Here is a 13,528-nt window from a genome sequence, read left to right on the forward strand (position 1 = left end):
AATCCCAGCTACTCTGGAGGCTGAGGTAGGAGAATCACTCGAGCCTGGGAGGTGGAGGTTGCAGTGAGCTGAGATCACGCCACTGCACTCCAGCCTGGGCGACACAGTGAAACTCTGTCTCACAAAAACAAAAACAAAAAAAAAGAGAGAGATAGAGATAGGGTCTCACTGTATTGCCAGGCTGGAGTGCAGTGGCACAACCAGGACTCACTGCGGTCTCCACCCCTGGGGCTCAGGTGATCTTCCCACCTCAGCCTCCCAAGTAGCTGGGATTACAGGCCCACGCCACCTCAACCAGCTAGTTTAAAAAAATTTTTTTTTTTTTTTTTTTTTTTTTTGAGACGGGGTCTTGCTATGTTGCCTAGGCTGGTCGCAAACTCCTGGGTTCAAGCAATCCTCCTGCCACAGGCTCCCAAAGTTCTGGGATTAATAGGCAGCCATCACACCAGAAGAGACTGGATCTTATAGACATCCTGGCCCCTGTGTGCAAGTCCACTGGGCCCAGAAGTGAGGAGGAGGCTGCACAGATGTGCGGAGACCCTGACCCAGGAGGGCCTCGCTGGGAGAACGTGCAATAGAGCAGAGCGCTGGCGGCTGGGACAGAAAGTGCAGGGCTGGGAGCTCCAGCCTCTATCCAAAGGTAGAGCTCAGGGCTGTGTGCCCCAGGCTCCTCTCCCGGGCACACCACCCCTAAGGGCGGGCCCTAGTACCAGTCTCTGCCCGCTCCGGCTCTCCCCGCCCCTCCTTTCCATCTCTTCTCCATGGTGGCCTTCCTCTTTCTTCACAGCCCTAAGTCTGTGACCCCCAACGACAGTCCCTGTCCATCTGCACCTGGCCCTCTGTCGGGACTTCCTCTGTGTCTCTGAAGACCCCCGTCTCTCCTTGCCTGCTCCGTGCCCTCCTCCTGCCGGGTTTGTGTCCCGCCCCACGCCCCCAGGTCTGGGACGTTTTCGTGGCGGGTGGGGCGGGCACGTCCCCGGCGGGTCCCTATCGGTCCCTGTCGGTCTGTCCGCCCCGCGCCGCCCCCGCCGGGCACTGGGCATGCCCCGGGCGTTTCTATATAAAGCGACGCCGCTTGGGCCCGGCGCTGTGCCACTGCCACCGCCGTCGCCGCTGCATCCCGCCCGGTCCGAGTCCGCCCACCACGCCCGCCCAGCCGCTACAGCCGCCAGGTACTCCGGCTCCGGCCCCGCCCCGGGAGAGCCAGGGAGGGGGGCAGCCGGGGCAGGAGTCGCGGGGACGAGAACCCCACGCGCCCACGCTCCGCGGCGGGACCCTGGACGCTACGCTCCCCACCCCCGGGAACCGGTGCCCCCCACTCCCCCCGCGCTGGAGGGGCAGAGCCGAGCTGGGACCCTAGGGCAGGAAGGACCTGTGAGCGCCTTGGGGCAGGAGCCACTGGGTTTGGGCAGTAGAAATCCCTCCCCATCTTCAGGGTGGGGGTGAGGCGGTCTTGGCCTCTCTCTGCAGGGACAGGTGTCGGCCACCTCTCCACTCCCAAAGTCTAGGGGCTGGAAGGCCAGGCAGGGACCTGGCTGCCCTGACTCCTTCGTCTCTCTGTCCCTCTGTCTCTGCCATCAGTCTTTCAGCCACTCTACCCACGAGATGGTGAGTCTCCTGCGGTCCCTCCCCCACAAGGCCCAAGTCCCTGGGCAGAGAGAGGGCCCAGAGGACAGCAGGCAGCACCCAGGACCTAAGCCTGGGGTTGCCCCATGCAGAGAGCTTAGACTCACAACCAGCTCCCTCACCCCCACCCTGCGGCTGTGTCCTGGGAGGTGGGCACTCTTAGTGCCCTGTGACAGTCATTCATTCCATGGCCCCTCAGGGAGCTCACCTTCTAGGAGAGGGCACAGAGGCTCTGGCCCTGGCAAACTGGGATTCAAGCCCAGGTGTGAGGCCTAGTTCTCTGCTGTCTGGGCCACAGCACACCATCTCCCAACAACCAAGAGATTCTCTTCGTCCCAGCCTCATCAGCCCCCAGCGGATGGGACAGGGCAGGCACCAGGCAACAAGGCCCAAAGACACCTCATAGCTTGCTCAAGGTGGCTTTGAGTCCCCTGTCCAGGCCTGGGGACTGCAAAGAACAAGAATTCCATTCACACGGAGCCTCCCAGCAGCCCCATGTGGGGTGCGCCAGCCTCAGAGAGGGTAGGGACATTAGGTTTCATCCAAAGAAAGCATTTCCATGACTCAAAATATCTGCAAAGAGGGGTCCCAGCCCTCCCCCTCCTAATGTCTAGCCCAGGGCTGGGCACACAGTAGGGCTTCAAGGCCTACGTGGAGATGACAGTGGAATCACATTTAGGTGTCAGCACACTCCATGCTGGGTCATGAGAGAGAAATAAGCCACCCCAGAGTGATGGCTGGGTTCGTTCATTCACCTGCTCTTCAGTCAACAAACATTTACTGAGCAGTGGCTGTGTGCCAGGCACGGTTTAGGTGCTGGGGTTGCCTCCATGAACAAAACCAGCAGAAAACTCTGCTGCTGTGAAGCAAGCTAAGGCGGAGCCCAGCGTGGGGGCGCGGGGGGTGCTGGTCGGCAGGACACTGCTTCCTGCCATTCCTCCAGGGGCACCACACCCTCGCGTTTACAAAGCACTCCCACCATCGCGTTCCCATTAATGCGCCTTCACCCCCAACACAGGCCTTTCCTCTCCTAGTCCCCGGGACAGTGTCAGCCCTGAACACAGCCCAGGCTGGGAGAGTGGGGGGCTTACACCCTTGGGTGACTTAATGTGACCACTGGCCCATCCTGCCCAAGACCCACCACTTCTGCCCTCTCAGCTCTCCCTGGATCCATCTGGTCCCGAGTGGGATTGCCCACTGGGCTCCAAGGACCTGGAGGATGAGGGCCCCTGGGGAGGGGGCTCTGGCCTGCCGCCCACAGGCTGCTTCCCTGGCTCCTGGCGCCAGGACGTGGGCCTGGACTGCAAGGGATCCCCCGAGGGGACCGAGGCCCGGGCCTGGACTGTCTACTACTACAGCCTCCTGCAGAGCTGTCTGCAGCAAGCTGGCCTTCCGGAGACTCAGGACCGCAGCCAGGCGCCCCGCACAGGTGCCCAAGGGCTCCCTGGAGGGGGGCACCCCTGGGGGCAGGGAGGGTCCCCCAGCCCAGTCTGTTTACTCATCCATGAGCCCCTTCCCCCAGGCTCTGGTTCGGTCTGAAGGCAGGAAAGGCACAGCTAGTTGGCCTAGGGTAGGCAAACATTGTTTGCAAGGGCATCTGGCACCAGTGAGGTCAAGGATTGGGCTCTCTGCCCTCACCCCCTCCCCAGAAAGACCCAGCCCTGGGATTGGGAAACCATGTTGTGTGGCACTGAAGCTTCTAGAGAAAGGTCTTGGGAGCTGCAGTGGAGGCAGCTCATCAGCTGAGACCTCCCAGACTCCTCCCCTTCTGCCCCTCCCACGCCTGCTGTATATACAGATTTTGTGTGGACAGAGGGTTCGCAGGTAGAATACCTGAGAATCACAGACTTGGTCCCATTGTACAAACTGGGAAACAGGGGCTCGGAGGAACACTGACGCCTCCAAGGTCACACAGAAAGTCAGAGCTCAGGCTAGAACCCAGGTCTCCAGTCACCCAGCCTGCAGCACTTCTAGAACAACTGCAGCAAGGGGGGGCCCGTCTCACAGGGCAGGACTGGCGGGCACATCCACTCCCTGTCTGTCCCCTGTCTCGTCCGATTCCTGGGAAAACTGTGGGGGCCCAGGGTGAGGCCATGGGTGTGGAGGTGGTGGAAGGTGGGCAGAGAGACAACAAGGGCGCCCCTGGTGAGCTGGGCCATGTTCTTTTTCCCGAGGCTGTCCTGGGGCGGAGGTGACCTTGTGCGTTCTGGGCTCCCCCAGCACCTTTCTGCCTGTGCTGCTGGAGGGTGGGGTCCAGAGCCCGGGTGAGTGCGTGCTCAAGTTTCCCCATCCCCTTCTACAGAAAGGGCAGCCCTGCCCTGGCCCAGCGACATCCCAAAATACCCGCCAACCCTGGCAACTGCCTGCATTCCACTGGAGCAGCTGCCATGCCGAGTGGGGATGGGTTCTGGGATCAGCTGCCCCCACTCCGCTACCCAAGGGCCCGGGCATGGGCCATCAAGCCTTCCCTGGCCAGCCACTTGCCTTCTCTGCCCACAGGAAACATGCTCCTTTGCCTGTCCCCTGCTTGGTTGATGAAGGTGCCAGCACCTGGACAGCCGGGTGAGGCAGCCCTGCTGGTCTCCAAGGCTGTGAGCTTCCACCCTGGGGGCCTGACATTCCTGGATGACTTTGTCCCCCCACGCCGTGCCACCTACTTTCTGGCAGGCCTGGGTCTGGGGCCCAGCCGGGGCCGAGAGGCAGCAGAACTCGCCCGTGACCTGACCTGCCCCACAGGAGCTTCGGCTGAGCTGGCCCGGCTGCTGGAGGACCGGCTGCTGACAAGGCAGTTGCTGGCCCAGCAGGGTGGTGTGGCTGTGCCAGCGACCCTGGCATTCACCTACAAGCCGCCAGGGCTGCTGCGCGGAGGGGATTCCAGCCCAGGGCTACGGCTGGTGGAGCTGAGTGGCAAAGAGGGCCAAGAGACGCTGGTGAAAGAGGAAGTGGAGGCTTTTCTGCGCTCCGAGGCCCTGGGTGATGTCCTGCAGGTAACAGGCTCTTGTCCACCCTGAGGTCTGTACAGATGCCAGCAGGATGGGACCCAGGCACGGCTACCAAGTCTGGCTGGGAAGGTGTCCCTACCTCTTAGCCCTGCCACTGCCCCATCTCTAGGGCAATCCCCTGCCCTTTTGCCTCAGTTTACTCACCGGCTCCTGTGGTGGAAGCACCCCACCCTGCAGTACCTGGGGTGGTGTCCAGGAGGCCCCTTTCCCCTCCTTGCTGCAGGTGGCTGTGAAGCTCAGTGGCTGGCGCTGGCGGGGGCGGCAGGCATTGCGTCTGCACCCACGGGCAGAGCTGGGTGCAGTGGTGAACACAGTGCTGGCACTGCTGGAGAAGCTGGAGGAGGAGGAGAGTGTCCTGGTGGAGGCTGTGTACCCACCTGTCCAGCTGCCCTGCTCAGGTGAGAGTCACCTGGGCTGGCCAGGGGTGGGAGCTTGGTGTGGCCTTCTGGCCACTCTGTGCTGGCCTTAGACCTCCCTGTCTTCCCCTAGATGGTCCTTCACCTGGCCCTGGCCTGGCCGTGCGAATCTGTGCTGTGGTGTGTCGGACACAGGGTGACAGGCCACTGCTGAGCAAGGTGAGTGTGGCCCAGGCCCAGGTTGTGACCCTGCCTGCCACACCCCAGTCCAGTCCCAGTGGTTTGCCAAGGGCCCCTGAGCCGTCTTTGGGCAGAGAGGACAAAATCCTTAGAGGGATCGAAGTTGCCTCTGGGGAAACTACTGGGTGTGACCCGTCTTCACTTTCCTGCAACCCTTCCAGAACCCCTCCCACACCAAGAACCCCTGCCCCTGTGCTCAGCCCCACGCTGGGTAGTACCAGGGCCCAGGGAGCTGAACTGTCTTTCCAGAGAGTCTTGCCCACCTATAGGCTGACCCAGGGCTTCCTGATAAACCTCTAGTGCCTGGAGCCCTTCAGGAGGGGCCTCTAAGCTGGGGAGTTCAGGAGGGCTTTTAGGGACCCTACTGGGTATCCAGCTCTAGGCTACACTGAGAGGGAGAGATTCGACCCTGCTCTCAGGGAGCTCCAGTGGGGTAGGGGAGAGGTGTGCCCCAGGGAGATGCTAGGGCGGGGCACACCAGGGTGGCCCAGGCCCTCAGGGCTGCAGGAGCCATCCTGGAGGGGGACCCCAGCTGGGCCTGGAAGCCTGGGTAGAATCCCTGGAGGAGTCTAGGGACCAGATGGGGAGTGGCAGGTATAGCTCGTGTGCAATTTAAGACATGCTGGAGGACGGGGCTTCTTGAATGTCCAGCGAGGGGTCTGGTCTGAATCTCGGCACAAGGGGGTGGGGGTGTGCGTGGGGGGCAGGAGTGTGTGGGCCTCCCTCTGAGCCGCCCCCTGCCCAGGTGGTGTGCGGCGTGGGCCGCGGAGACCGACCTCTACGGCACCACAACTCCCTGCCGAGGACGCTGGAGGTGGCGCTGGCCCAGTGCGGCCTGGGCGAGGAGGCGCAGGTGGCGGCCGTGCGGCAGCGCGTTAAGGCGGCGGCCGAGGCCGCGCTGACTGCCATGCTGGCTCTGGAGGCCGGCCTGAGTGCCGAGCAGCGCGGCGGGCGCCGGGCGCACACGGACTTCCTGGGTGAGTGAGGGCGGCCGGGACCGGGGCCAGGGCCCGGAGCCGAGGGCCAGGGGCAGGAGGGCGGGGCTGCCGCGGCTGAGCTCGCGTCCCCCGCCCCGGGCGGGCCAGGCGTGGATTTCGCCCTGACAGCGGCCGCGGCGCCTGCTGACCCCCGTGGGCCCTGGAGCTGAACGGCGGCCTGTGCCTGGAGGCGTGCGGCGCGCTCGAGGGACTGTGGGCCGCGCCGCGGCTGGGGCCGGCAGCCGACGAGGCGGCGGCCGCGCCGCTGGTGGAGACCATGCTCCGGCGGTCGGCGCGCTGCCTCATGGAGGGCAAGCAGCTGCTGGTGGTCGGCGCGGGCGGCGTCAGCAAGAAGTTCGTGTGGGAAGCGGCGCGCGACTACGGGCTCCAGGTGGGCGGGGCTGGGCCCCAGGTCCTGGCCCGAGCGGTGGAGGCGAGACTCTGGGGCGGGGCCTGGAGCAAAGGGACGCCCTTGGGGCGGGACCCCCCGCGCTAGGGGCGGTGCTTGGGCGGGACATCCTGGCCCGGTACCCGGAAGCCTGGGTGTAGGGGCGGGGTCTGCCGTCCTGAGAGGGTGGGGAGACTCCGCTAGTTCTGTCCCTGCCTGGAGTGAGAGGCCCTGGGGAGAGGCAAGGAGGCCTCCGCAGAAAGAGGAGAGGAGCCCGGGTAGATGGGCTGGGCGAGGGACAGCGTTAGCGCCAGAGCGGGGGCCTTGAATGCCAGGCTAAGGAGCCTGGCTCTGTCCTGGGGAAAGGGCGGGCCCTTTGAGGTTGAATTCCTGACACTTGGCACACAGGACCCGTAGAGGGTGCTGGGGAGCCGCATACAGATCCTGAATCAAGTTCATAGCAGGGCCTCACATTACAGAATCTGGAGCGAGCCAGGCAGGTAGACTTTGGGGACAGGTTCTCACTCTGTTGGCCAGACTGGAGTGCCGGTGGTGCGATCACAGCTCACTGCAGCCTCGACTTCCTGGGCTCAAGCGATCCTCCCACCTCAGCCCGGCTAATTTTTTTTATTTTTTATTTTATTTTATTTTTTAATACGGAGTCTCACTCTGTCTCCCAGGCTGCAGTGGAATGGCACAATCTTGGCTCACTGCAACCTCCGCCTCCTGGGTTCAAGTGATTCTCGTGCCTCAGCCTCCTGAGTAACTAGGATTACAGGTGTGCGCCAACATACCCGGCTAATTTTTGTATTTTTAGTAGAGACAGAGTTTCACCATGTTGGCCAGGCTGGTCTCGAACTCCTGACCTCAAGTGATCTGCCCGCCTTGGCCTCCCAAAGATCTGGGATTACAGGCGTGAGCCACCGGGCCCGGCGTGCTCAGCTAATTTTTAAAATTTTTAGTAGAGACCGTATCTCACTCTGTTGTGCAGGGTGGTCTTGAACTCCTGAGCTCAAGCGATCCTCCTGCTTTGGCCTCCCGAAGTGCTGGGATTACAGGTGTGCACCCAGCCAAGTAGACATTCTTGTCCCCATTGAACAGATAAGAAAACAGGCTGTCTCAAGCTGGCCCTAATCTAGCAAAGTGGCTTCCTCTCCCCTCCCCCACCATGCAGCACCCCCTGGGGCCACCACCTCTGTGTTCCCTGCCTTGCTCAGTGTTTTCTCCACTTGGAATGCCGCTCCACTGCTGAGGCTGTGTTACTTTGCAGAGAGCCGCCCTCCCTCTCTCTTCAGTGGCTGCCTCTGTCCTGGGTTCCCCCAGCAGGCAGTAAGCTTTAGGGGCACGGGGCCCCACTGGATTCCTCCCAATGTCAGAGCACATGGGGTGAATGATGACCAAACCACTTGTCCCCAGCCCCAGCCCTGGTAGTTTCTCTGCAAGCCCCGGCCAGTGAGGCTGCCTGTGGGATAGAGTCCGCCGTGCTCTCTCACACCCTCCTCTCTGTGCTGCAGCCCCTCCCACCCAGATCATGCCTTTTCCTCCTGCAGCCACCTGGCTGACTCTTATTCTTCAGCTCCCAGCTTAGGCATTGCCTCCTCTAGGACGCCTTCCCTCCCCTCCAGCCTGTATTAGGTGTCGTACTTCTGCCTCTTCTATTTATTCAGTCAATCCTCAACACATATTTATTGAGCACCTAGTGTTTGTGCACTCGTATCCCCCGAAGACCTGGGCCATCCTAGGCCCCATCCTATTCCCCTAGCACCCAGTACTGGCTGACTTGGATATGCCCCGCCCTGTGGCTTCTGCAGCTGCACCTCGTGGAGTCAGACCCCAACCACTATGCATCCCAGTTGGTACAGACCTTCATCCACTTTGACATGACCGAGCATCGGAGGGATGAGGAGAATGCACGGCTGCTGGCAGAGTTGGTGCGGGCTCGCGGCCTAAAGCTAGATGGCTGCTTCTCCTACTGGGACGACTGCCTGGTGCTCACAGCCCTGCTCTGCCAGGAGCTGGGTCTGCCCTGCAGCCCCCCAGCTGCCATGCGCCTGGCCAAGAAGAAGAGCCTCACCCAGCTGCACCTGTTGCGCCACCATGGCCCACCCTGGCCTGCGCCCTCCCTCCATGCTGTGCCCTGCTGCCCACTGGAGAGCGAGGCTGATGTGGAGAGGGCCGTGCACCAGGTACCCCTGCCAGGTGTCATGAAGCTGGAGTTCGGGGCAGGTGCAGTGGGCGTGCGGCTGGTAGAGGATGCGCCACAGTGCCATGAGCACTTTTCCCGGATTACCCGAGACTTGCAGGGCGAGGCTGACCACCCGGGCATTGGGCTGGGCTGGGGCAATGCCATGCTGCTGATGGAGTTTGTGGAGGGCACCGAGCACGATGTGGACCTGGTGTTGTTTGGCGGGCGGCTGCTGGCTGCCTTTGTCTCTGACAATGGCCCCACGAGGCTGCCTGGCTTCACTGAGACGGCGGCCTGCATGCCCACCGGGCTGGCACCAGAGCAGGAGGCACAGATGGTGCAGGCAGCCTTCCGCTGTTGCCTGGGCTGCGGGCTGCTCGATGGGGTCTTCAACGTGGAGCTCAAGCTGACCGGGGCTGGGCCTCGGCTTATCGAGATCAACCCCCGCATGGGTGGCTTCTACCTGCGTGATTGGATCCTGGAGCTCTATGGCGTGGACCTGCTGCTGGCTGCTGTTATGGTGGCCTGCGGCCTGCGGCCTGCCCTGCCCACCCGCCCACGTGCTCGTGGCCACCTGGTGGGCGTCATGTGCCTTGTGTCCCAGCACCTGCAGGCCCTGAGTTCCACTGCCAGCCGTGAGACCCTGCAGGCCCTGCACGACCGTGGCCTGCTACGCCTCAATCTGCTGGAGGAGGCCCTGGTGCCTGGGGAGTACGAGGAACCCTACTGCAGTGTGGCCTGTGCCGGGTCCAGTCCCACCGAGGCCCGCCTCCGCCTGCTGGGCCTCTGCCAGGGCCTGGGCATTGATGGGCCCAGCTACCCTGTTGCTCACTTTCTGTCTCACTTCAAATAGCACTGGGGCCAGGGGGCAGGGAAGCAGTGCTGGGAGTAGGGACTGTGGTACCCTCTACTCCCTGGAGCTCTTCCTGCCTCTCTCCACCTCACCATGCCCCAGCCCCAGCCTGGCCTGCTGCAATGCCTAGGTCTGTTTCAGAGCAGCAGGGCAATTTTGACACCAAGGCATCCTGGACTCAAGGGCCTCTTGCCCTCCCAAAGGCCCCAGTCCAGCCCACAGCTTCCCCAGCATTCTAGACTTGGAGAAGTGACAATGACCGCACACACACACACCGCTCTGCCACCAGCTCCCCAGGTGGGAGTGGGCCCAAACCCAGCCCCTCCTGTCCACCCCTCCAGGTCTCACTCTCTTCCTGCCACCTACAAGAGGAGAGTACGTGGCTGGGCCCCAAGCCTTGGACAAATCCTAGAAAAACCTGAGACTAGAACCCTTGTCTTTCTCTTACCCAAATTCTAGGATAGCTCTAGAGCCTGCTAAAAACTTGGCGGCATCCAACCTGCCTCATTCGGCCTGAACGGTAGAGGCAGGTGGACTGTGGACAGAAGCAATCCTCTTTCTGCTCACCCCGGGCAGACACTGCTGCCTGCGTTCCCCCGATGAAAGGAAACAGGCTGAGAGAGGAAAAATGACTGCTCCAGCGTTATACCACAGTGGAGGGTGGGTCACAGGACATGATGCAGAGTCCAGGTTTCTGTTTTGATCAAGTCTTACATGCCCATTCAGCTTCTAGGCCCCCCCTCACCTCCCTGCCCTCATTCACGAGTGGCCCTGAGACATGTGAACGCCTCCCTCCTATGCATCACAAACCTTCTCCACCGAGCTTTGGTGCTTTGGCCTCCGGGACACCTAACTAGCATTGGCAAAGGAGTCTACATTCTCTTCCTCGTTCAGGGAAGATGCTTTAAGAACTCCTGCCTCTGTGCAGCACAGAAACTGGAGACAGCTCCCCAAGCATCACTCCCCAAATAAAGGCTTATGTACTAGTGAAGTGTCTAGATAGGTTCTCTGGACTGGACAACTCCTCCCAGGATCAGCTAGATAGGGGGTGGGGAAGGGGATTCAAGAGATGGATTGGGGATACTTGTAGCATCTGGAGCTAAGGGAAAACCACCCCACTGGCCTGTTGTCTGGGTTGCCCTGGGTTGCCAGGGGCCTGCCCTATACCCACATCAAGACCTGAACCTGAGGATCTCCTTTGGTGGAATTACAACCAAAGGGCCACATCCAACCAGATAACCCTCTGTGTGCCTGGAGACCCTTGAATTCTGTCCACCTCAGTTCATACCCAACCTCCCCTGTGCAAATGGAATGCACACCTAGACAGCTTCCAACAATCAGAACTCACACCCAAGGCCTGGTCTGGCCCAGATTCACACCCACACATCCCCATCCAACAAGAATCCATACCCAATCTTTTTTTTTTTTTTTTTTTTTTTTTTTTGAGACAGAGTTTCACTCTTGTTGCCCAGGCTGGGTGGAGTGCAGTGGCACAGTCACGGCTCACTGCAACCTCTGCCTCCAGGTTCAAGTGATTCTCCTGCCTACCAAGTAGCTGGGATTACAGGCGCCCACCACCAGACCCGGCTAATTTTTGGGTTTTTTTTTTTTTTTTTTTTTTTTTTTTTTTTTTTTTGAGACGGAGTCTGGCTCTGTCGCCAGGGCTGGAGTGGCAGTGGCTGGATCATCCAGCTCACTGGCGATAGAAACCAAGCCTCCGCCTCCCCGGGTTTACGCGCATTCTAACCGCGCTCAGCCTCCGAGTACGCTGGGAATACAGGACTCCAGGCACCTTGCCGCTAGATTTTTGTATTTCTTTTAGTAGAGACGGGTTTTCACCGATGTTATGCCCAGGATGGTCTTGATCTCGCTGACCTCGTGACGGCGCCCGTCTCCGGCTCGCCAAAGTGGCTGGGATTATAGGCTTGAGGGGGCCACGCGCCGGGCCCAATTTTGGTTTTATAGAGATGGGGTTCATCATGTTGGCCAGACTAGTCTCGAACACCCCCCGCCCCCCCCCCGGACGACCCCGCGCCCCCGCCGACTCCTGACCAGTCTAAGTGACCCACCTCAACCTCCCAAAGTGCTGGGATTGCAGGTGTGAACCACTGCACCCTGCCAAATCCATACTCAATCTAAAGTCATAGACCACGTGTCACAGACCAGATTTGCTGTGTTGAGCGTGTTCTTTCTTTCTTTTTCTCTTTTCTTTTCTCTTTTCTTTTCTTTTCGACGGAGTCTTACTCTGTTGCCCAGGCTGTAGTGCAGTGGCGTGATCTTGGCTCACTGCAACCTCTGCCTCCCAGGTTCAAGCGATTCTCCTGCCTCAGCCTCCCAAGTAGCTGGGATTACAGGCATGTACCACCATACCTGGCTAATTTTTGTATATATAGTAGAGACGGAGTTTCACCATGTTGGTCAGGCTGGTCTCGAACTCCTGACCTCAAGTGATCTGCCCGCCTCAGCCTCACAAAGTGCTGGGATTGCAGGCATGAGCGACTCTGCCTGGCCTGTGTTCATTCTGTCAGCGGAGTTTTTGTTTTTTGCTGGGTGCACTGGCTCATGCTTGTAATCACAGCACTTTGGGAGGCCAAGGTAGGAGGATCACTTGAGTCCAGGAGTTCAAGACCAGCCTCCTGGGCAACAAAACAAGACCTCCTCTCTTAAAAAGAAAAAAAAAGAAAGAAAGGAAAAGAAAACAGAAAAAAAAAATCAGCCGGGTGTTTGGGTTTGGTGGCATGTGCCTGTCGTTCTAGCTACTTGGGATTTGAGGTGGGAGAATCACTGGAGCCCAAGAAGTCAAGGCTGCAATAAGCCATGATCTTGTCACTGCACTCCAGCCTGGGTGACAGCATAAGATCCTGTCTGAAAAACTAAACAAAAGAAAAAAACAGTAAAGTTTTGGGTTTTTTGTTTTTTTTTGTTTTTTTTTTTTTGAGACGAAGTTTCGCTCTTGTTGTCCAGGCTGGACTACAATGGCGTGATGTTTGCTCACTGCAACCTCCACTTTCCAGGTTCAAGCAATTCACCTGCCTCAGCCTTCCTGAGTAGCTGGGATTACAGGCATGCACCACCATGCCCCGCTAATTTTGTGTTTTTAGTGGAGACACGGTTTCTCCATGTTGGTCAAGCTGGTCCGAGCCACCGTGCCCGGCCAAGTTTTGGGGTTTTGTTTTGAGACTTGTTCTCACTCTGTCGCCCAGGCTGGAGTGCAATGGCGCGATATTGGCTCACTGCAACCTCCGCTGCCCGGGTTCAAGCGATTCTCCTACCTCAGCCTCTTTGGTAGCTGGGAGTACAGGTGCGTGCCACCACGCCTGTCTAATTTTTGTATTTATAGTAGAGGCAGAGTTTCATCAACTCCTGGCCTCAAGTGATCCACCCACCTCAGCCTCCCAAAGTGTTGAGATTACAGGTGTGAGCCACCGCCTCCGACCTGTTTGTTTTTTTGAGACAGGATCTCACTCTGTCACCCAGCCTGGAGTGCGGTGGCACCATCATAGCTCACTGTGACCTTGAACTCCTGGCCTCAAGTGATCCTCCCGACTTGGCTTCCCAAAGTGTTACGATTACAGGCGTGAGGCATCGTGTCCAGCCTCAACAACGTTTTTTGAAGTGTCTATTCTGTACCAGGTGCCTAAATGTGCTTAAACTGACGAGGGAGTAAACGCCAACAAAATCTCATATTTACAGGTGTATCACTGACCCCCAAACCCTATTTAAGGCGGGAACCTGGCAACATAACCTGGCAGTGAGCTGGCCACTCAGTAAATGCTCCGATCTGCAGGGTCCTCAAGCCAGAGGCACTTTGAGGAGACCCTGATGCCAGTGTCTCCCTTTCAGAAGCGAACGGAAAGCAACGCGACCTGCCTTTCATCACGCAGCCGGCCTGGCAGTACCC

General features: G+C 59.6%; 1 protein-coding gene across 1 annotated transcript; it reads left to right on the plus strand.

Annotated features, from left to right (window-relative positions):
* The first annotated feature begins 1,102 nt into the window (after nucleotides 1–1,102).
* On the plus strand, nucleotides 1,103–10,618 carry CARNS1 (carnosine synthase 1). The gene is given in 10 exon segments (XM_017857108.1): nucleotides 1,103–1,172; nucleotides 2,914–3,055; nucleotides 3,801–3,890; nucleotides 4,126–4,613; nucleotides 4,852–5,026; nucleotides 5,118–5,203; nucleotides 5,970–6,201; nucleotides 6,310–6,335; nucleotides 6,338–6,592; nucleotides 8,401–10,618. Coding segments are annotated over 7 exon segments (2,484 nt in total). The 5' UTR covers nucleotides 1,103–1,172; nucleotides 2,914–3,055; nucleotides 3,801–3,890; nucleotides 4,126–4,130; the 3' UTR covers nucleotides 9,628–10,618.
* Nucleotides 10,619–13,528: the final 2,910 nt, after the last annotated feature.

This window comes from Rhinopithecus bieti, unplaced genomic scaffold (genome assembly GCF_001698545.2).
Source record: "Rhinopithecus bieti isolate Rb0 unplaced genomic scaffold, ASM169854v2 scaffold_44159, whole genome shotgun sequence".
NCBI lineage: Eukaryota > Metazoa > Chordata > Mammalia > Primates > Cercopithecidae > Rhinopithecus > Rhinopithecus bieti.